The following is a 21,192-nucleotide window of genomic DNA, read 5'->3' on the forward strand; positions in this document are numbered from 1 at the left end:
GACTTGCAGCGCCCCCTGTGTTCCTTCCTGCACCCCTGGATCTCTTGTCCTTGTGACTCGGCTCTCGGGCCTTGCATATTTACACCGGGGCGTTATCATGTGAGGAGTTGGAGGGTTTTATATCCCTGTCATTGACTTTTCAGCACCAGCAGGAAACATGTTGTGCGGAGCCGGGGTCCGGGATTCCACAGCATGATTCAGGGATTATGGCGGCTCAGATACATCTCCTAAACACTCAGCAGTTGTTTTGTCTGTGCAGAGATGATGGCGCAGGCTCCGCTGTCATAACACGCTCCGTAATGGCAGCTTTCTTGTTCTAAATAAAGTGGCTACCAGATCCTGGAGAGAGGAAAAAAAAGGAATGTAAAATAACCCAATTAAAGTGTATTCCCATCTCCAGGATCCTATCCCAATATGTAGTAGGTGTAGTAATAATAATATTATTATTATTATTATTATTATTATTATTATTATTTATTATTATTATTAGCAAATACCTCTAATTAGAAATGTAGTATAGTTCTCCTGATTAGTTATATCTCTTACCTCATGTGCAGGGCATTGCAGCTTGGGTATCCATGGTGAAGACCTCGAGCAACTAACTGTCACTGTATGAGTAGGTATCCATGGTTACAGCCAAGCTGCAATGCCCTGCACATGAGGTAACAGACATAACGAGAAGAACTATACATGTCTCTTACCTCATGTGCAGGGCATTGCAGCTTAGATATCCATGGGTATGACTACTCATGTAATGACAGCTAGTTAGTTGCTTGTGTTCGTAACCACAGATACCTAAACTGCAATGCCCTGCACATGAGGTAAGAGATATAACTAATCAGGAGAACTATACTACATTTCTAATTGGAGGTATTTGCTAATATTATTACATATTGGGATAGGATCTTGGAGATAGGAATACCCAATGGAGTTCCTTAGAATAATCTTAGTTTCTGTCCGGAAGTGTAAATTTAAAGGAGTATTCCCATCTCCAAGGTCCTATCCCATTATGTAGTAGTAGTAGTAGCAGCAGCAAGCAGCAGCAGCCGCCGCCACATCCCTCCAATTAGAAATGTAGTATAGTTCTCCTGCTATAGATATGTCTGTTATCTCATGTGCAGGGCATTGCAGCTTAGGAATCCATGGTTTTGACCACAGGCAGCTAACTTTGTGAGTGGACGGAACCATGGCTACCCTAAGCTGCAGTGCCCTGCACATGAGGTAAGACCACGAGCAGTAACTGTTACTATAGGTGGACGTAACCATGGATACCTAAGCTGCAATGCCCTGCACATGAGGTAAGACCACAAGTAACTGTCACTGAGTGGTTGTAACCATGGATACCTAAGCTACAATGCCCTGCACATGAGGTAAGACAATTAGCAACTTACTGTCACTATATGAGTGGTTGTAACCAAGGATTCCTAAGCTGCAATAACCTTCACATGAGGTAAGAGACATGGATAATCAGGAGAACTATACTACATTTCTAATTATTATTATTATTATTATTATTATTGCGCCATTTATTTCATGGCGCTTTACAAGTGAAAGAGGGTATATGTACAACAATCATTAACAGTACAAGACAGACTGGTATAGGAGGAGAGAGGACCCTGCCCGCGAGGGCTCACAGTCTACAGGGAATGGGTGATGGTACAATAGGTGAGGACAGAGCTGGTTGTGCAGTGGTCTACTGGACTGAGGGCTATTGTAGGTTGTAGGCTTGGTGGAAGAGGTGGGTCTTGAGGTTCCTCTTAAAGCTTTCCACGGTAGGGGAGAGTCTGATGTACTGAGGCAGAGCATTCCAGAGTATGGGGGAGGCACGGGAGAAATCTTGGATGCGATGGTGGGAATTGGAGATAAGAGAGGAGCAGAGAAGAAGATCTTGTGAGGATCTGAGGTTACGTGCAGGTAAGTACCGGGAGACTAGGTCACAGATGTAAGGGGTGCTTCACACACAGCGAGATCGCTGCTGAGTCACGCTTTTTGTGACGCAGCAGTGACCTCATTAGCGATCTCGCTGTGTGTGACACTGAGCAGTGATCTGGCCCCTGCTGTGAGATCGCTGCTCGTTACACACAGCCCTGGTTCGTTTTTTTATTGTTGCTCTCTCGCTGTGACGCACAGATCGTTGTGTGTGACAGCGAGAGAGCGACGAAATGAAGCGAGCAGGGAGCAGGAGCCGGCGTCTGGCAGCTGCGGTAAGCTGTAACCAAGGTAAACATCGGGTAACCAAGGTGGTTACCTGATATTTACCTTCGTTACCAGCATTCGCCGCTCTCGCTGCCAGTGCCGGCTCCCTGCTCTCTGCACATGTAGCTGCAGTACACATCGGGTTAATTAACCCTATGTGTACTGTAGCTAGGAGAGCAGGGAGCCAGCGCTAAGCAGTGTGCGCGGCTCCCTGCTCTCTGCACATGTAGCGACGTTATGATCGTCTGTGTTTGACAGCTAAGCAGCGATCATAACAGTGACATACAAGGTCGCTGCTACGTCACAGTGACTTAACAGTGATGTCGTTGTCGCTGTCGCTATGTGTGAACCCAGCTTAAGGAGGAGACAATTGGATGTGTTTACTGATATTATTTTTACGCCTTCTATGTATTGGGATAAGATCATGAAAATGGGAATACCCTTTTAACTTCCTTAGGATAATCTTAAATATTTTGTCCTGAGGTGTAAATTTACGCTTCGGGGTCTCCAATGTAAAACCTATAACTGGTCACAGATGTCATGTTTCGTTTTATGATTCTAATCTCTTCATTTTTGACTTGGGGCTCCCTTCGCCGCCGGGTCCTGGCTGCGGCTGCCCCTTGTGCCCCCTCTATAAGCACACCTTCATTAAGACCACCATTTCTCTTGCCCTTCTGCCCTGTCCTCCTTTCTGGGTATATTACCAGGGCTTTACTAGGCACTGGCACTTTCTTGGGCAGAGCAGCCAACAAGTGACATTTTCAGTTGTTCCTCGGCATCCAAATCCCCCTTCAGCGTCTCCACATTCGGACCACTCTCTGGGGACCTGGTGCATATTAATGTCTTGGATCTAATTAAAGGAATGTGTGGGCGCGGTGGGAAGGTCATTGGCTGCCATCTTTTTTTTGTTGTTTTTTTTGACTCATCCAAAAAGTGAGCGCCCATTACTTGTATAACAATTGATTATCCCTTTTACGACCCACGTCCCTCCGCTCCAGCAGGATATGAGTCTATAGATCCCAAACACAAAGCCCGAATGTTTTGTCAGGGCACAGCCCCGCTCCTCCCCTCTTCCTTCCTGGAGCTGGCTCATCACATTATTGTCCCGTGTAGTAATGGCATCCGATGCAGAAGCGTTCTGGGATCTCGCAGGGAACACCGCACATCTGCAGTGCACCCGTAGCCATCATATATTATTATTCAGCTGGATCTGTCATCCAATTTTTACAACCCAAACAGCGTAAACAGATCCTTTAGACCTGATGAGGCTGGTGTGCTTACTATGAAAAACCATGGCAGAATGGCTGAGCTGCCCTGACACTAAAAGCTAAGGTTGTACTCCCTGTTATTAATGGTAAGCAGCCATTGTTACATGCATCATCAAAGTAAGTACATCAGCCTCAACAGGTCTAAGATATCCATTTAGTAATTATCCAGTTTCTTTTATGAATTCTGGTGTCAAATCCTTTTCACAGAGGAGCGGTCACTTGTCAGAGAGAAGTAATTTTTTTGCCACTGCTCTCCTGAAGCTGGCGATGTTTATTTTTTATTAATATGCCTCCTCTTTTCTGAGATACAGCCCTAGATTCTTCGTATACAAGGTTTATTTGACAACTGGGCGTGGTTTCGGTGAAGCCTCTTCCCTGTATGCAAATTTAGCTGCCCCGCCCTTTCTGTGTATATAAAGTTTGACAACTGGGTGTGGTCTCAGAGGAGCCTTTTACCTGTATGTAAATCCCACTGCTTCCAATTTTCTAAGACGGCCCTCGCTATTTTGTATATAAAGTTTGACAACTGGGCGTGGTCTAAGGAGCCTTTTCCCTTTATGTAAATCTAGCTGCCCCCCTTTCTGTGTATATACATTTTATTTGACAACTGGGCGTGGTCTCAGAGGACCTCTTCCCTGTATGTAAATCTGACTAGCTGCCTCCCTTTTTCTAAGAGACGGTCCCGCTTCTTTGTATTTAAAGTTTGACAACTGGGTGTGGTCTCAGAGGAGCCTATTCCCTTTATGTAAACCTAGCAGCCCCCCTTCTTTGTATACACATTTTATTTGACAACTGGGTGTGGTCTCAGGAGCCTATTCCCTGTATGTAGATCTAGCAGCCCCTCTTCTTTGTATACACATTTTATTTGACAACTGGGTGTGGTCTCAGAGGAGCCTATTCCCTGTATGTAAATCTTGCAGCCCCCTTCTTTGTATACAAATTTTATTTGACAACTGGGCGTGTTCTCAGGAGCCTATTCCCTTTATGTAAAGCTAGCAGCCCCCCTTCTTTGTATACACATTTTATTTGACAACTGGGTGTGGTCTCAGGAGCCTATTCCCTGTATGTAGATCTAGCAGCCCCTCTTCTTTGTATACACATTTTATTTGACAACTGGGTGTAGTCTTAGAGGAGCCTATTCTCTGTATGTAAATCTAGCTTCCCCTTTGTATACAAATTTTATTTGACAACTGGGCGTGGTGTCAGGAGCCTATTCCTTGTATGTAGATCTAGCGGCCCCCCTTCTTTGTATATAAAGTTTATTTGACAACTGGGTGTGGTCTTAGAGGAGCCTATTCCCTGTATGTAAATCTAGCTTGCCCCCCCCCCCTTTTTAGTATACACATTTTTTGACAACTGGGCGTGGTCTTAGAGGAGCCTATTCCTTCTATGTAAATCTAGCTGCATCCCTTTTCTAAGAGATGGCCCCCGCTTCTTTGTATATAAAGTTTGACAACTGGGCGTGGTCTGAAGAGCCTCTTTCCTTTATGTCTATTTGCATGTTAAGGCAAGTGGGCGTGCTCTTCAATGTTTTTGCGTATTCTTAAGACCACACCCATTTGGCTATAAAGTCTAGATTTATATACAGGGATGAAGAGGCCATATCTCAGGAATGGAGAGGCGCCGGATTCAGGAGAAGAGCAGCAATTACACCAGGTAATAATATAACCATATTTATGTCAAGTGACAGTTTTTTGGATAGTAGACAGATGCTTTTGAAGTGTATGGGAGACCAGATCTTACCCGTTGACGGATCCGTTTTTTAGTGCAGCGCTTGCACAATGGACCTCTCAATTGTCTACATTGCAGTTTTGTTAAATCTGGAAGCCCCCCGACCACCTCTGAATTCGGTGACCTAACCTGAAATCCCATGTCCCCACAATATGAGGGTCCGGCATGCTCTGGTCTCCGTCCAGTCCTCGGATGGCTTTTTGCCCCCATGTTCTCGCCGCCCCCAGGGTACGCGTCGTACTGATCTCTCCCAGCGCTTGTTGCCTAATTAGGTGAAGCTGGATCCTCCGTATCGTGGAGCTGTCACATCCGCGGCTGCTTTGTGTCCTCATTGCTTCTTATCAGCGCTCATAGCCGCTCCGTCCTCCAAATACCAGCAGCCCCGCTCCAGCGCACAGGTCTCGTCCCTGAGATCCGGGGTCCCACCGCTTCTTTTCCCCTAAATGGTCCCCCTTTTTCTGCGCAATTTCACATGAAGAATCTGTTCGCCATGATCCTGCAAAGCCTCATAAATAAAGCCAAGGACAAGTCACTGCCCCGGGATAAGGCTGGGGCCATATCAAAGAAGATCATCCAGAAAAAGGTAGCGCTCTTCTTTCTACAGATGTAGCAGAGCTAAATGGGTCATCATAGTATTTGCACGGGCAAAAAATTGACTCTATTGCATTGAGAATTTAAGGTCACATCTGCCATTCAGAGGCCAGGGAAAGCTGGGTGGCACACAGAAGAAAGTAACACGGATCAGACATATCTATAGATAATCAGATGTCGGCTCATGTGACGGCGGCGGCGGCTTTGTGTATTGTTCATGAAGACATCAATAACCCAGGAAACAATGATTTGTGTCTAGGTCCAAATACTATTTGGATTTCTGGATTTTATTTTTTTTCTTTTCTTCTGGAATCAGATTTTCACTCCGTTCTCAGACGTCGCTCCTTATTTTAGTTATAGAAGTTTTACCCCACTGCGTGACCCATTGTGTCCTCGCAGGTGCTGGTATCTGCTCCATTAGGGTCAGTCTAGTTTTCAAAAATCCCCAAATTTTATAGCTAATATGTCATCCAGATAGTCAATTTCCATTAAGAAATAAAAAGCAAAATATCTTTTAAAACAGTCAAATAATTGTCCAATTTTTAAAAAAAAAAAAAAAAGAAGAAAAAAAAAAAAATATATATATATATATATATATATATATATATATATATATATATATATATATATATATATATATATATATATATATATATATATATATATATATATATATATATATATATATATATATATATATATATATATAATGTAATTATAATATTATATAATATTATTCTGGAACAAAGGTTATTTAGACTGGTCACACATTGCTTTTTTTCCTGCAGGTAAATTTACTCTTGGCAGTAAAAAAAAAAAGCTGGTGTTTACTCTGATTTTATAGATATATATTTTTTTATTTGCTGTGGTTTTTACTGTAATTGTATAGATGTTTTCTTTTGCTGAATATATATATATATATATATATATATATATATATATATATATATATATATATATATATATATATATATATATATATTATTTATTTGCTATGGATTTTCCTGTGATTCTATTTATTTTTTAATTTGTTTCAGTAGCTGTGTTTTTTTAGCCATTATTAGGCTATGTTCACGCAGGCCGTTTTTGCTGCGTCTGGGCTCTGTACGGCCGGTCATATTCTTCAGTCAGCGCTCTCCCCCATGCTTTTATGTCCCTTCACTGAAATTAAGTGTCCAAAGCCAACTCCTGAAAAATAAACCAAATCCAGAGCATTATCCTCCTTTGCCAAACTGTACAACGGGCACAATAGAGTCCGGGGGTAACGTTCTCCTGCATTCACCAAACTCTGACTCCTATATCAGACACAGAAGTGTGATCCATCACTGCACAGAACACGTCTCCTCCAGAGTCCAGTGGTGGCGGCTTTATACTGCTCCATCCGACGCTCGGCATTGTGCTTGGTGATGTACGGCTCGGCATTGCGCTTGATGTACGGCTCGGCATTGCGCTTGATGTACGGCTCGGCATTGCGCTTGATGTACGGCTCGGCATTGTGCTTGGTGATGTACGGCTCGGCATTGCGCTTGATGTATGGCTCGGCATTGTGCTTGGTGATGTACGGCTCGGCATTGTGCTTGGTGATGTACGGCTCGGCATTGTGATTGGTGATGTACAGTTCGGCATTGTGCTTGGTGATGTACGGCTCGGCATTGCGCTTGATGATGTACGGCTCAGCATTGTGCTTGATGTATGGCTCGGCATTGTGCTTGGTGATATACGCCTCGGCATTGTGCTTGGTGACGTACGACTCGGCATTGTGCTTGGTGACGTACGGCTCGGCATTGTGCTTGGTGACGCTCGGCATTGTGCTTGGTGATGTACAGATCGGCATTGTGCTTGGTGACGCTCGGCATTGTGCTTGGTGACGCTCGGCATTGTGCTTGGTGATGTACAGATCGGCATTGTGCTTGGTGACGTACGGCTCGGCATTGTGCTTGGTGATGTATGGCACGGCATTGTGCTTGGTGACGTACGGCTCGGCATTGTGCTTGGTGATGTACAGATCGGCATTGTGCTTGGTGACGCTCGGCATTGTGCTTGGTGATGTACAGATCGGCATTGCGCTTGGTGACGTACGGCTCGGCATTGTGCTTGGTGATGTATGGCACGGCATTGTGCTTGGTGACGTACGGCTCGACATTGTGCTTGGTGACGCTCGGCATTGTGCTTGGTGATGTACAGATCGGCATTGTGCTTGGTGACGCTCGGCATTGTGCTTGGTGATGTACAGATCGGCATTGTGCTTGGTGACGTACGGCTCGGCATTGTGCTTGGTGATGTATGGCACGGCATTGTGCTTGGTGACGTACGGCTCGGCATTGTGCTTGGTGACGTACGGCTGCTCGGAATGTTTCCCTATACTTTCGTCCATGCATTATTTGTATATTATATTTTCTTGCTGTTCTTCCTCCGGTGTATCAGGGACTTGTGTAAGTAGATAATGAAGGCGATTTCATAAAGACGTTTGATAAATAACAGCTTTGGATTCCATAATGCTCAATACGTTCTGCGTTTATCAGAAAGTAAGAAAAGTGCAGCACAAATGTTGAGATACTGAAAACTACCCATAAATAAAGCGTGTGCCCTGTGTGGGGACTGCGGAGACGTGCTCTTTGGTGACCTAGTTTGTGTCCTGTGTGTACACTCGGAGGCAGGAGCTGAGCCTGCGGAGGACGCCCCGGGCACCCGCACATTAGCATTGCTTATTTACTCCCACATCTGCACATCATCGCCTCTGTTCACACTGAGCAGTAACAACTGTGTCCTGTCTGGTGACTTTACAGTTTTCCATCCCATTGTGAGTCCCTATTTGTTTTCACCTTGTGAGTGGTCCGCACGTTCCTCATCTCCGAACCCCAAATCATGAGCAATCCTGTGATCATCCTACACCAGCTGGAATAGTCTCCTTCATTGTGTATGGCTCCTGTGCTGTACATTGCTATCACTGCTCCTGTGCTGTACATTGCTATCACTGCTCCTGTGCTGTACATTGCTATCACTGCTCCTGTGCTGTACATTGCTATCACTGCTCCTGTGCTGTACATTGCTATCACTGCTCCTGTGCTGTACATTGCTATCACTGCTCCAGTGCTGTACATTGCTATCACTGCTCCTGTGCTGTACATTGCTATCACTGCTCCTGTGCTGTACATTGCTATCACTGCTCCAGTGCTGTACATTGCTATCACTGCTCCTGTGCTGTACATTGCTATCACTGCTCCTGTGCTGTACATTGCTATCACTGCTCCAGTGCTGTACATTGCTATCACTGCTCCTGTGCTGTACATTGCTATCACTGCTCCTGTGCTGTACATTGCTATCACTGCTCCTGTGCTGTACATTGCTATCACTGCTCCTGTGCTGTACATTGCTATCACTGCTCCTGTGCTGTACATTGCTATCACTGCTCCTGTGCTGTACATTGCTATCACTGCTCCTGTGCTGTACGTTGCTATCACTGCTCCTGTGCTGTACATTGCTATCACTGCTCCTGTGCTGTACGTTGCTATCACTGCTCCTGTGCTGTACATTGCTATCACTGCTCCTGTGCTGTACATTGCTATCACTGCTCCTGTGTAACCGCCGCTTTCTTTTTTCTCTTTCAGACTATTTTAACCGTGTTTCTTAGTAATAATGAACAAATATTAACCGAAGTCCCAATAACTCCTGAGACGACGTGCCGAGATGTGGTGGAGTTCTGCAAGGAGCCTGGAGAAGGCGCGTGCCACCTGGCAGAAGTGTGGCGCGGGAACGGTAGGTCATCCTATAATGGAAGAATGAAATGAAGCTTGAACGCTGTGGTCTCTGGCGGCGGGGCACCCCGGTCTCTGACGAGGCACTCTGTTCTCTGGTGGGGCGCTCTGTTCTCTGGTGGGGCGTCCTGGTCTCTGGCAGTAGTTGTGAAATTTTGCAGCAACACACTAAACAAGCAGGGCATGTCAGATTCTGCAACAGGTGGAGCATTTGTGGGCACTGCAGCCATGTAACGGCAGGCACTCATGGGGTAATGCTGCATGGGTGCAGATATATAATGCCGTACCTGCAAGTGCATATGGGGTATCAGCAAATTAATATGGTATTCTGCACCCAAATCCTGTCCTAGTAGGTGTATATGGGATACTGTGCCCAAATAGTGTCCTAGCAGGTGTACATAGGGTACTGTGCCCAAATAGTGTCATAGCAGGTGTATATGGGATACTGCTCCCAAATACTGTCCTAGCAGGTGTATATGGGGTACTGTGCCCAAATACTGTCCTAGCAGGTGTATATGGGGTACTGTGCCCAAATACTGTCCTAGCAGATGTATATGGGGTACTGTGCCCAAATACTGTCCTAGCAGATGTATATGGGGTACTGTGCCCAAATAGTGTCCTAGCAGGTGTATATGGGGTACTGTGCCCAAATAGTGTCCTAGCAGGTGTATATGGGGTACTGTGCCCAAATACTGTCCTAGCAGGTGTATATGGGGTACTGTGCCCAAACCCTGTCCTAGCAGGTGTATATGGGGTACTGTGCCCAAATAGTGTCCTAGCAGGTGTGTATGGGATACTGTGCCCAAACCCTGTCCTAGCAGGTGTATATGGGGTACTGTGCCCAAACCCTGTCCTAGCAGATGTATATGGGGTACTGTGCCCAAATACTGTCCTAGCAGGTGTATATGGGGTACTGTGCCCAAATAGTGTCCTAGCAGGTGTATATGGGGTACTGTGCCCAAACCCTGTCCTAGCAGGTATAAATGGGGTACTGTGCCCAAACCCTGTCCTAGCAGGTGTACATGGGGTACTGTGCCCAAATGGTGTCCTAGCAGGTGTATATGGGATACTGCTCCCAAATACTGTCCTAGCAGGTGTTTATGGGGTACTGTGCCCAAATACTGTCCTAGCAGGTGTACATAGGGTACTGTGCCCAAATACTGTCCAAGCAGGTGTATATGGGGTACTGTGCCCAAATACTGTCCTAGCAGGTGTAAATGGGGCACTGTGCCCAAACCCTGTCCTAGCAGGTGTATATGGGGTACTGTGCCCAAACTTTGCCCTGACAGGTGTACATGGGGTACTGTGCCCAAACCCTGTCCTAGCAGGTGTATATGGTATACTGTGCCCAAATAGTGTCCTAGCAGGTGTATATGGTATACTGTGCCCAAATAGTGTCCTAGCAGGTGTATATGGGGTACTGTGCCCAAATACTGTCCTAGCATATATATATGGGGTACTGTGCCCAAATACTGTCCTAGCAGGTGTATATGGGGTACTGTGCCCAAATACTGTCCTAGCAGGTGTACATAGGGTACTGTGCCCAAACCCTGTCCTAGCAGGTGTATATGGGGTACTGTGCCCAAACCCTGTCCTAGCAGGAGTACATGGGGTACTGGGCCCAAATACTGTCCTAGCAGGAGTACATGGGTTACTGGGCCCAAATAGTGTCCTAGCAGATGTATATGGGGTACTGTGCCCAAATGCTGTCCTAGCAGGTGTATATGGGGTACTGTGCCCAAACCCTGTCCTAGCAGGTGTACAGTGCCTACAAGTAGTATTCAACCCCCTGCAGATTTAGCAGGTTTGATAAGATGCAAATAAGTTAGAGCCTGCAAACTTCAAACAAGAGCAGGATTTATTAACAGATGCATAAATCTTACAAACCAACAAGTTATGTTGCTCAGTTAAATTTTAATAAATTTTCAACATAAAAGTGTGGGTCAATTATTATTCAACCCCTAGGTTTAATATTTTGTGGAATAACCCTTGTTTGCAATTACAGCTAATAATCATCTTTTATAAGACCTGATCAGGCCGGCACAGGTCTCTGGAGTTATCTTGGCCCACTCCTCCATGCAGATCTTCTCCAAGTTATCTAGGTTCTTTGGGTGTCTCATGTGGACTTTAATCTTGAGCTCCTTCCACAAGTTTTCAATTGGGTTAAGGTCAGGAGACTGACTAGGGCACGGCAACACCTTGATTTATTCCCTCTTGAACCAAGGCCTTGGTTTTCTTGGCTGTGTGCTTTGGGTCGTTGTCTTGTTGGAAGATGAAATGACGACCCATCTTAAGATCCTTGATGGAGGAGCGGAGGTTCTTGGCCAAAATCTCCAGGTAGGCCGTGCTATCCATCTTCCCATGGATGCGGACCAGATGGCCAGGCCCCTTGGCTGAGAAACAGCCCCACAGCATGATGCTGCCACCACCATGCTTGACTGTAGGGATGGTATTCTTGGGGTTGTATGCAGTGCCATCCAGTCTCCAAACGTCACGTGTGTGGTTGGCACCAAAGATCTCGATCTTGGTCTCATCAGACCAGAGAACCTTGAACCAGTCTGTCTCAGAGTCCTCCAAGTGATCATGAGCAAACTGTAGACGAGCCTTGACATGACGCTTTGAAAGTAAAGGTACCTTACGGGCTCGTCTGGAACGGAGACCATTGCGGTGGAGTACGTTACTTATGGTATTGACTGAAACCAATGTCCCCACTGCCATGAGATCTTCCCGGAGCTCCTTCCTTGTTGTCCTTGGCTTAGCCTTGACTCTTCGGACAAGCCTGGCATCGGCACGGGTGGAAACTTTCAAAGGCTGTCCAGGCCGTGGAAGGCTAACAGTAGTTCCATAAGCCTTCCACTTCCGGATGATGCTCCCAACAGTGGAGACAGGTAGGCCCAACTCCTTGGAAAGGGTTTTGTACCCCTTGCCAGCCTTGTGACCCTCCACGATCTTGTCTCTGATGGCCTTGGAATGCTCCTTTGTCTTTCCCATGTTGACCAAGTATGAGTGCTATTCACAAGTTTGGGGAGGGTCTTAATTAGTCAGAAAAGGCTGGAAAAAGAGATAATTAATCCAAACATGTGAAGCTCATTGTTCTTTGTGCCTGAAATACTTCTTAATACTTTAGGGGAACCAAACAGAATTCTTGTGGTTTGAGGGTTTGAATAATAAATGACCCTCTGAATAAACTTTTCACAATTTAAAAAAAAAAAAAATATAAAAAAAGAAATAACATTCTTTTCTCTAGTCCCTTCCACGACAGCATAGGAGGTTGTCTCTCCACGCCCTAATTGGGACAGGAAGTTCAAGAGGTTTAAAAGGACCCTCCCACCTCCCACAGCCAGTGTCTTTCCTGTCCCCATGGGGCATGGAGAGGTTTTTTATTTTTCTCCTATGCTGTGGTGGCCGGCGAACTACAGTATAATATTTTTCTTTCCCCTGTTACCTTAAGCCGGACAGCATCGGTCGGGCCTTCACCGCTCCTCCCTTGCTGTTCCCTCACGATGTGAGGGACCGCTGCTCCAGCCTTCCGGAGCCTCCTTAGGGGTTATGCAGGCTGTTGAGCTCCCCGGCCGGCGTCCTCCATGAGCCGCCGGCCGCTTCCTGCATGCACGCTGCCGGAGCGATCCGGAAGTGCTCCCGGGGGCGGGACTTCCGGTCTTGCGGACTTCCGGTTGAGCGCTTCTGGTTTGCGGAGGCAGCGTGGAGGACACGCCGACGCTGGCTGGGCCTGTCCGGGACCGGATGCGGGAGGCGGGGAACGTCAGCCGTCACTGGGGGGGCAGGCCCTTTTGCATAAGGGCTGCCGTGAAGACGTCAGATCATGGTAAGCAACCGTGCTCCCTGTCATGTCTTCCGCTGCAGCTGCATCTGCAGAACCCAGTGTGCCCCCTGCTACTGTAAGTATGGAGGGGGATGGTCCCTCGGACATAGGTCTCAGTCAGATGATTTATGGCTCTCTGGTCTGTGGTTTCTAGGAGGACAAGGCCACTAAGAAAACTGACAGAAATGAAAAATCAGAGAAGCCTGAGAAGTCAGAGAAGGCTGACAAGTCCGATAAGCCGGATAGACCTGACAGATTTGAAAAAATAAAAAAATGTCCTGTCTGTATAAAGAAGCTCCCTGCAGTATGGGACAAAAAGCTTTGCCAACAATGCACGGACCAGATTATTAGAGCCGAACAACCGTCCCTGATAGACGAGTTGCGGTCCATGATGAAACAGGAGATTAGGGCCTCCCTGGCCTCCCTCCCTGCTCCTGGCCCTGCTCCTGGCCCTGCTCCTGGCCCTGCCCCTGGACCCTCTTCTCCAAAGAAGAGGAGACTCCAGTCGACCCCGTCTGATCAGGAGGACGCTGATTCCACCTCTGAGGGTCCTGATGAAGGATTTCCCTTTTGGGGGGTCTGACCAGTCCTTTCTGTTTCCCTCAGAAGATTTGGGGGCTCTTATTGGGGCAGTTCGGAGCACTATGGGGTTAGAGGAAGTGCAGTCTCTTCCCTCAATCCAGGATGAAATGTTTGCTGGCCTGAAATCAGTCAAACAGTTAGGATTTCCAGTTCATGCCAATATTCTGGATATTGTCTCTCAGGAATGGGAATTTCCTGAGAGGCGGGTACGGAGTGACCCTAGACGCCGGTTTCCTCCTAGAACCTTCTGGATTACATTGGGAGGTCCCAAAAGTAGACGTACAGGTGGCTAGGGTAACTAAACAAACGGCTCTTCCCTTTGAAGATACTTCCCAACTGAAGGATCAGATGGATAGGAAGGTAGAAGGCCTGATGAAGCGATCCTGGGAGGCATCGTCTTCTTCTATTCAGGCTAACATTGCCTCCACTTGTGTATCCAGGTCCCTAATTAGGTGGTTAGACCAGTTGGAGGCTCATATTTCCCAAGGGACCCCTAGGGAGGAATTACTGGAATCCCTTCCCTTGCTTAGGAAGGCTACCAGGTTTTTTGGCAGATACCTCGGTGGAATCTGTCCGCCTGGCGGCCAGGACCTCAGTTCTTTCTAACTCTGCCAGACGTGCCCTCTGGCTTAAGGCCTGGAGTGGAGACTCCACCTCCAAAATGAGGCTTTGCTCCCTTCCGTTTAAAGGGGATTTGGTGTTTGGGCCTGCCCTGGATGATCTTCTGGACAAGGCGACCGATCGTAAGGCCTTGCCTGATCCTAGACCCACCAGGAAGCGGTCCTTTCGTCCCTCGATGCCTCAGGCCTCCCAGCCCAGAGGGAAAGGGAAGGCAGGCAGGTGGAGCTATCCTAAGGGTAGAGGGAGAAACATCCTCATCCCTCCCCATCAACAACGTCCTCAGCAGGACAAACAGTGACTCGGCCCGGGTGGGGGGACGACTCTCGGCGTTTCTTCCCCAGTGGCGGTCCATAACCACTTGCCAATGGGTTCTGAAGATCGTCTCGGAAGGTCTCCTCATAGAATTCATCTCCCCCCCTCGTCCGGGTCTCCGAGTCACTGCTCTGGCGTCGCAGGTTTCACAGGCTCTGTTGTACGCAAAGATTATAGAGCTAATGCACGCGGGGGTCGTTTCCCCAGTCCCGAGTCGGGAAGAAGGGGTAGGACACTACTCTCGCCTCTTCCTTGTCAAGAAGCCGTCTGGCGACGTCCGTATAATAATCAATTTAAAACGTCTAAACCGTCAGGTCAGGTACCGGCAGTTCAAGATGGAGTCAGTAAAATCAGCTATTCCCCTGATAGGTCTACACCACCAGATGGCCTCTATAGATCTGAAAGACGCCTACTTCCATGTGCCCGTCCATCCGGGTCACAGGCAATACCTCAGGTTTGCGGTGCTACAGGGGGAGGAAGTGCTTCATTTCCAATTCAATGTACTTCCCTTCAGGATCTCCTCGGCGCCAAGGATCTTTTCAAAGATCATGGCAGAGGTGGTCGCCTTCATAAGATTGCAGGGTATCTGTCTGGTTCCATATTTGGACGACTTTCTTCTCATGGCTCCATCTGCTCCAACCCTCCGGAGCCATGTGGAAAAGTCTTTGGGAATCCTTCGGTCCCTGGGATGGATTCCCAATCTCAAAAAATCACAGTTAAACCCCTCCTCCACTCGGCAGTTTCTCGGAGTGCTGCTGGACTCCGACAGGCATCTTTTCTCCCGGAGGGCCACAAGGTAGCTCTGTTAGCCAAAATATCAAAGCTTCGCAGGCAGGCTCGCCCGACGCTTCGAGCGGTTATGTCAGCTCTGGGTTCCATGACGTCCTGCATTCCCTCAGTCAGGTGGGCTCAGGCCCATTCTCGGTGTCTCCAGGATCATATCCTGGCACATTGGGACAGACTCCCGTCATCCCTAAACAGACGGTTTCGCCTCTCGGGGCCCGTCTCCTCATCCCTTCTCTGGTGGCTGCGGCCCAGCAACCTACAGGTGGGGGTTGCCTGGACGCAGGCACCCCTGGTTACACTGACCACAGATGCCAGCCTGCGAGGATGGGGTGCAATGGTGGCAATTCCCCATTTCAAGGGGTCTGGAGTCCTTACGTCAGCTCCCAATCCTCCAACTACCGGGAGCTCAGGGCAGTCAGGGAAGCCCTCCTTGCGGCTCAGGACCTCGTCCGAGACTCTCACGTCCTGGTATATTCAGACAATGTCACAACAGTGGCACATCTCCGCCATCAGGGCAGTACACGCTCAGGCGCCCTGAAGTCAGTGTCCTCCCGGATCTTTCATTGGGCGGAACAATCACTGCTATCCCTTTCTGCAGTCCATCTGAAGGGCTCACTAAATCTTCAGGCGGATTTCCTGAGTCGTCGGGATGTTCATCCGGGGGAATGGAGCCTGGATCAGGCGGTGTTCTGCTCTCTGGTGGCAAGGTGGGGTACTCCAGAGGTGGACCTCTTTGCTTCGGCAGAGAATCGCAAGGTCGCAACATATTTCTCCCTGAACCCACGGGACAAGTCGTTAGGAGTAGACGCTTTCTGCCACGATTGGCCCTTTTGCCTCGCTTACGCGTTCCCCCCCTCTTCCTCTTCTCGCAAGGGCCCTGAGGAAGATCCGAGACGAGGGGGTCCCAACTATACTGGTAGCTCCGCTGTGGCATCGGAGGAGTTGGTACAGCCTGGTCATGACTCTAGGAATAGACGGCCCAGTCCTCTTAGGTTCGGACCCCAGCTTACTGTCCCAGGGTCCGATTTTCCATCCGGCTCCCCAGAAACTCAACTTGGCTGCCTGGCTTCTGAGGCCCGGGCACTGAAGGCCCAAGGGCTTTCTGACAGGGTTGTGGCTACCCTGCAGAAGAACCGTAAACCAGTGACTAATAGTATTTACAACAAAATCTGGAAGAAATTTTCCTCCTGGTGTGGTTCTCGGCCTCCTGACCCACTTCAGCCTAATATTGCGCAGATTCTGGACTTTCTCCAGAGTGGATTGGACTTAGGCCTTCGGCCTAGCACCCTGAAAGTTCAGGTGTCAGCCCTCAGTGCAGTCTTTGACACTGCTCTGGCAGATCATCGTTGGATCCGTCGGTTCTTTGTGTCCGCTAGTAGACTCTGTCCACGTCAGAGGGTCCTGACGCCTCGCTGGGATCTCAATGTGGTCCTTACCGGACTATCTCAGTCACCTTTTGAGCCTCTGTGCTCTTGTCACATTCGTTCTCTTTCTCACAAGACTGCTTTTCTTGTGGCTATCACGTCTGCTCGCAGAGTCGGAGAACTTCAGGCTTTGTCTATTCGGGAACCTTACCTGACCATCAGAGATGACAGCATTGTTTTTCAGCTGGATCCTTCCTTCCTTCCCAAGGTGGTTTCGGATTTCCACCGTTCTCAGTCCATCATCCTGCCTTCCTTCTGTCAGAATCCTCGGACTCCCGGTGAGGAAGTGTTTCATTCTTTGGATGTCCGTAGGACTGTATTGCAGTACCTGGAGGTTACTGCTTCTTGGCGCCTTGATAGTAACCTGTTTATCCAGCCCTTTGGTCGAAATAAGGGCAGGAAGGTAGCTAAGAGTACCGTCGCCAACTGGATTGTGCGGGCAATTAGAGACGCCTACCTCGCTCAGCATCTCTCTCCACCTACCGGATTTACGGCACACTCCACCAGAGCTACCTCTGTCTCCTGGGCTGAACGGGCAGGGGCCTCCCCTGAGCAGATCTGCAAGGCGGCTACGTGGTCTTCGCTCCATACGTTAACGAAGCATTATCGGTTGGATCTGGATTCCAACAGGGATTTGGCCTTTCGCAGGAAGGTCCTGCAGGCTGTGGTCCCCCCCTAGGTATCAATTCTTTGGTATTCCTCCTATGCTGTCGTGGAAGGGACTAGAGAAATAAGAATTATTCTTACCGATAATTCGGTTTCTAGGACCTTCCACGACAGCAGGTAATTCCCTCCCCTTTGTATTCATATATTACTGAATGTGTGGTACTTCTCATATGCTATGGATTCTTTGTAAGACACTGGCTGTGGGAGGTGGGAGGGTCCTTTTAAACCTCTTGAACTTCCTGTCCCAATTAGGGCGTGGAGAGACAACCTCCTATGCTGTCGTGGAAGGTCCTAGAAACCGAATTATCGGTAAGAATAATTCTTATTTTTGCTGCAGTGCATTTCACACTTCCAGGCTGATCTACAGTCCAAATGTCACAATGCCAAGTTAATTCCGAATGTGTAAACTTGCTAAATCTGCAGGGGGTTGAATAGTACTTGTAGGCACTGTATATGGGGTACTGTGCCCAAACCCTGTCCTGGCAGGTGTAAATGGGGTACTGTGCCTAAATACGGTCCTAGCAGGTGTATATGGGGTACTGTGCCCAACCCTGTCCTGGCAGGTGTACATGGGGTACTGTGCCCAAACCCTGTCCTAGCAGGTGTAAATGGGGTACTGTGCCTAAATACTGTCCTAGCAGGTGTATATGGGTTACTGTGCCTAAATACTGTCCTAGCAGGTGTATATGGGGTACTGCTCCCAAATATTGTCCTAGCAGGTGTAAATGGGGTACTGTGCCCAAATACTGTCCTAGCAGGTGTATATGGGGTACTGTGCCCAAATACTGTCCTAGCAGGTGTATATGGGGTACTGTGCCCAAATACTGTCCTAGCAGGTGTATATGGGGTACTGTGCCCAAATACTGTCCTAGCAGGTGTATATGGGGTACTGTGCCCAAATACTGTCCTAGCAGGTGTATATGGGGTACTGTGCCCAAATAGTGTCCTAGCAGGTGTATATGGGGTACTGTGCCCAAATAGTGTCCTAGCAGGTGTATATGGGGTACTGTGCCCAAATAGTGTCCTAGCAGGTGTATATGGGATACTGCTCCCAAATACTGTCCTAGCAGATGTATATGGGGTACTGTGCCCAAATAGTGTCCTAGCAGATGTATATGGGGTACTGTGCCCAAACCCTGTCCTAGCAGGTGTATATGGGGTACTGTGCCCAAACCCTGTCCTACCAGATGTATATGGGGTACTGTGCCCAAACCCTGTCCTGGCAGGTGTAAATGGGGTACTGTGCCTAAATACTGTCCTAGCAGGTGTATATGGGGTACTGTGCCCAAACCCTGTCCTGGCAGGTGTACATGGGGTACTGTGCCCAAACCCTGTCCTGGCAGGTGTACATGGGGTACTGTGCCCAAACCCTGTCCTAGCAGGTGTAAATGGGGTACTGTGCCTAAATACTGTCCTAGCAGGTGTATATGGGGTACTGTGCCTAAATCCTGTCCTAGCAGGTGTATATGGGGTACTGTGCCCCAACCCTGTCCTGGCAGGTGTACATGGGGTACTGTGCCCAAATATTCTCCTAGCAGGTGTATATGGGGTACTGCGGTGAGACACTGTTACCAGTAAGTCTGGGATTTTGTATTTAGACACTTGAAATAGCAGGGGATGGGGTCCTGCAGACGGTGATCCAGCAGGGGATGGGATCCTGCAGATGGTGATCCAGCGGGGGATGTGACCCTGCAGACGGTGATCCAGCGTGGGATGGGATCCTGCAGACGGTGATCCAGCTGGGGATAGGATCCTGCAGACGGTGATCCAGCAGGGGATAGGATCCTGCAGACGGTGATCCAGTGGGGGATATGACCCTGCAGACGGTGATCCAGTGGGGGATGTGACCCTGCAGACGGTGATCCAGCGGGGGATGTGACCCTGCATACGGTGATCCAGCGGGGGATGTGACCCTGCATACGGTGATCCAGCGGGGGATGTGACCCTGCAGACGGTGATCCAGCGGGGGATGTGACCCTGCAGACGGTGATCCAGCGGGGGATGTGACCCTGCAGACGGTGATCCAGCGGGGGATGTGACCCTGCAGACGGTGATCCAGCGGGGGATGGGATCCTGCAGACGGTGATCCAGCGGGGGATGGGATCCTGCAGACGGTGATCCAGCGGGGGATGGGACCCTGCAGACGGTGATCCAGCGGGGGATGGGACCCTGCAGACGGTGATCCAGCGGGGGATGGGACCCTGCAGACGGTGATCCAGCGGGGGATGTGACCCTGCAGACGGTGATCCAGCGGGGGATGTGACCCTGCAGACGGTGATCCAGCGGGGGATGTGACCCTGCAGACGGTGATCCAGCGGGGGATGTGACCCTGCAGACGGTGATCCAGCGGGGGATGTGACCCTGCAGACGGTGATCCAGCGGGGGATGTGACCCTGCAGACGGTGATCCAGCGGGGGATGTGACCCTGCAGACGGTGATCCAGCGGGGGATGTGACCCTGCAGACGGTGATCCAGCGGGGGATGTGACCCTGCAGACGGTGATCCAGCGGGGGATGTGACCCTGCAGACGGTGATCCAGCGGGGGATGTGACCCTGCAGACGGTGATCCTGCAGCCGGTGATCCAGCGGGGGATGGGATCCTGCAGACGGTGATCCAGCGGGGGATGGGATCCTGCAGCCGGTGATCCAGCAGGGGATGGGATCCTGCAGCCGGTGATCCAGCGGGGGATGGGATCCTGCAGACGGTGATCCAGCAGGGGATGGAGCGGTACCCTTCGGTGATGTGCACAGGGCTGTGGCGGTGTAATAGCGGCCCTCACATAGTGGCGGTATTCCCCGTGGTTACACAGTGCAGCTCTTCTTCTTGGCCTCGGCTGCTGTTTGCCCCATTAATTACCGCTGAGTAATTTTTCTGTTCCAAATAACAATTTGGATGAATGCGTCTAATAATTCCCGCTCTGCTGCATACACAATAAGGGACACATTATCTAACCGGATCGGATAGGCCGTGCAGCGTGCGCCCCCCGTCTCCCCCTCTTGTGGAGGCATGTAGTGTTTGTTGGCGCTGGTCGGTGCCGGGGGCTCCGGCTTCCAGATGTTTGCTGCTGACATGCATTAGCGCGCCCGTCTCTTCTGAGCGCCTGAGCCGCTTCCTGACAGAACCTTTATAAAGTCAGGAACGCAGCGGGGGTGACTCATGGATTTTGAGGATTTTTCTTCCCTCTTCCCCGTCCTGATGATTCATTCTGGTAATGGTTTTTGAGCATAGTAAATCTGGTTGGGGCTCTGCCGCTCGTCTCAGCCGGACAGCTGTTACTGTGTGCGATAAGCCGACACTGACAAGGTCACCGCAGACCTGGAGTCTATACCGGACTTTATTATTTAATGCTGTAGTCTCACAGGAGGACACGCTCCTCTGTGCTGCGCTCCTCCTCTGTCAGACTTGTACCACTTAGTATCAGCACATGGGAAATAAA

At 49.1% G+C, this 21,192-nt stretch overlaps 1 protein-coding gene across 3 annotated transcripts in view; it reads left to right on the forward strand.

Annotated features, from left to right (window-relative positions):
• Positions 1–21,192, forward strand: part of PPP1R13B (protein phosphatase 1 regulatory subunit 13B) — a 106,551-nt gene that overhangs the window by 15,691 nt on the left and 69,668 nt on the right. The window contains exons 1-2 of one of the 3 annotated variants that reach the window (XM_075330430.1): positions 5,597–5,778; positions 9,395–9,542. In XM_075330430.1, coding sequence (XP_075186545.1) covers positions 5,668–5,778; positions 9,395–9,542 — 259 coding nt within the window. In that variant the 5' untranslated portion in view covers positions 5,597–5,667. Of the gene's footprint in view, positions 1–5,596; positions 5,779–9,394; positions 9,543–21,192 lie in introns of those variants that run through there. The other 2 variants (XM_075330432.1, XM_075330431.1) reach the window with 2 other exon arrangements.

This window comes from Anomaloglossus baeobatrachus, chromosome 12 (assembly GCF_048569485.1).
Source record: "Anomaloglossus baeobatrachus isolate aAnoBae1 chromosome 12, aAnoBae1.hap1, whole genome shotgun sequence".
Taxonomy (NCBI): domain Eukaryota; kingdom Metazoa; phylum Chordata; class Amphibia; order Anura; family Aromobatidae; genus Anomaloglossus; species Anomaloglossus baeobatrachus.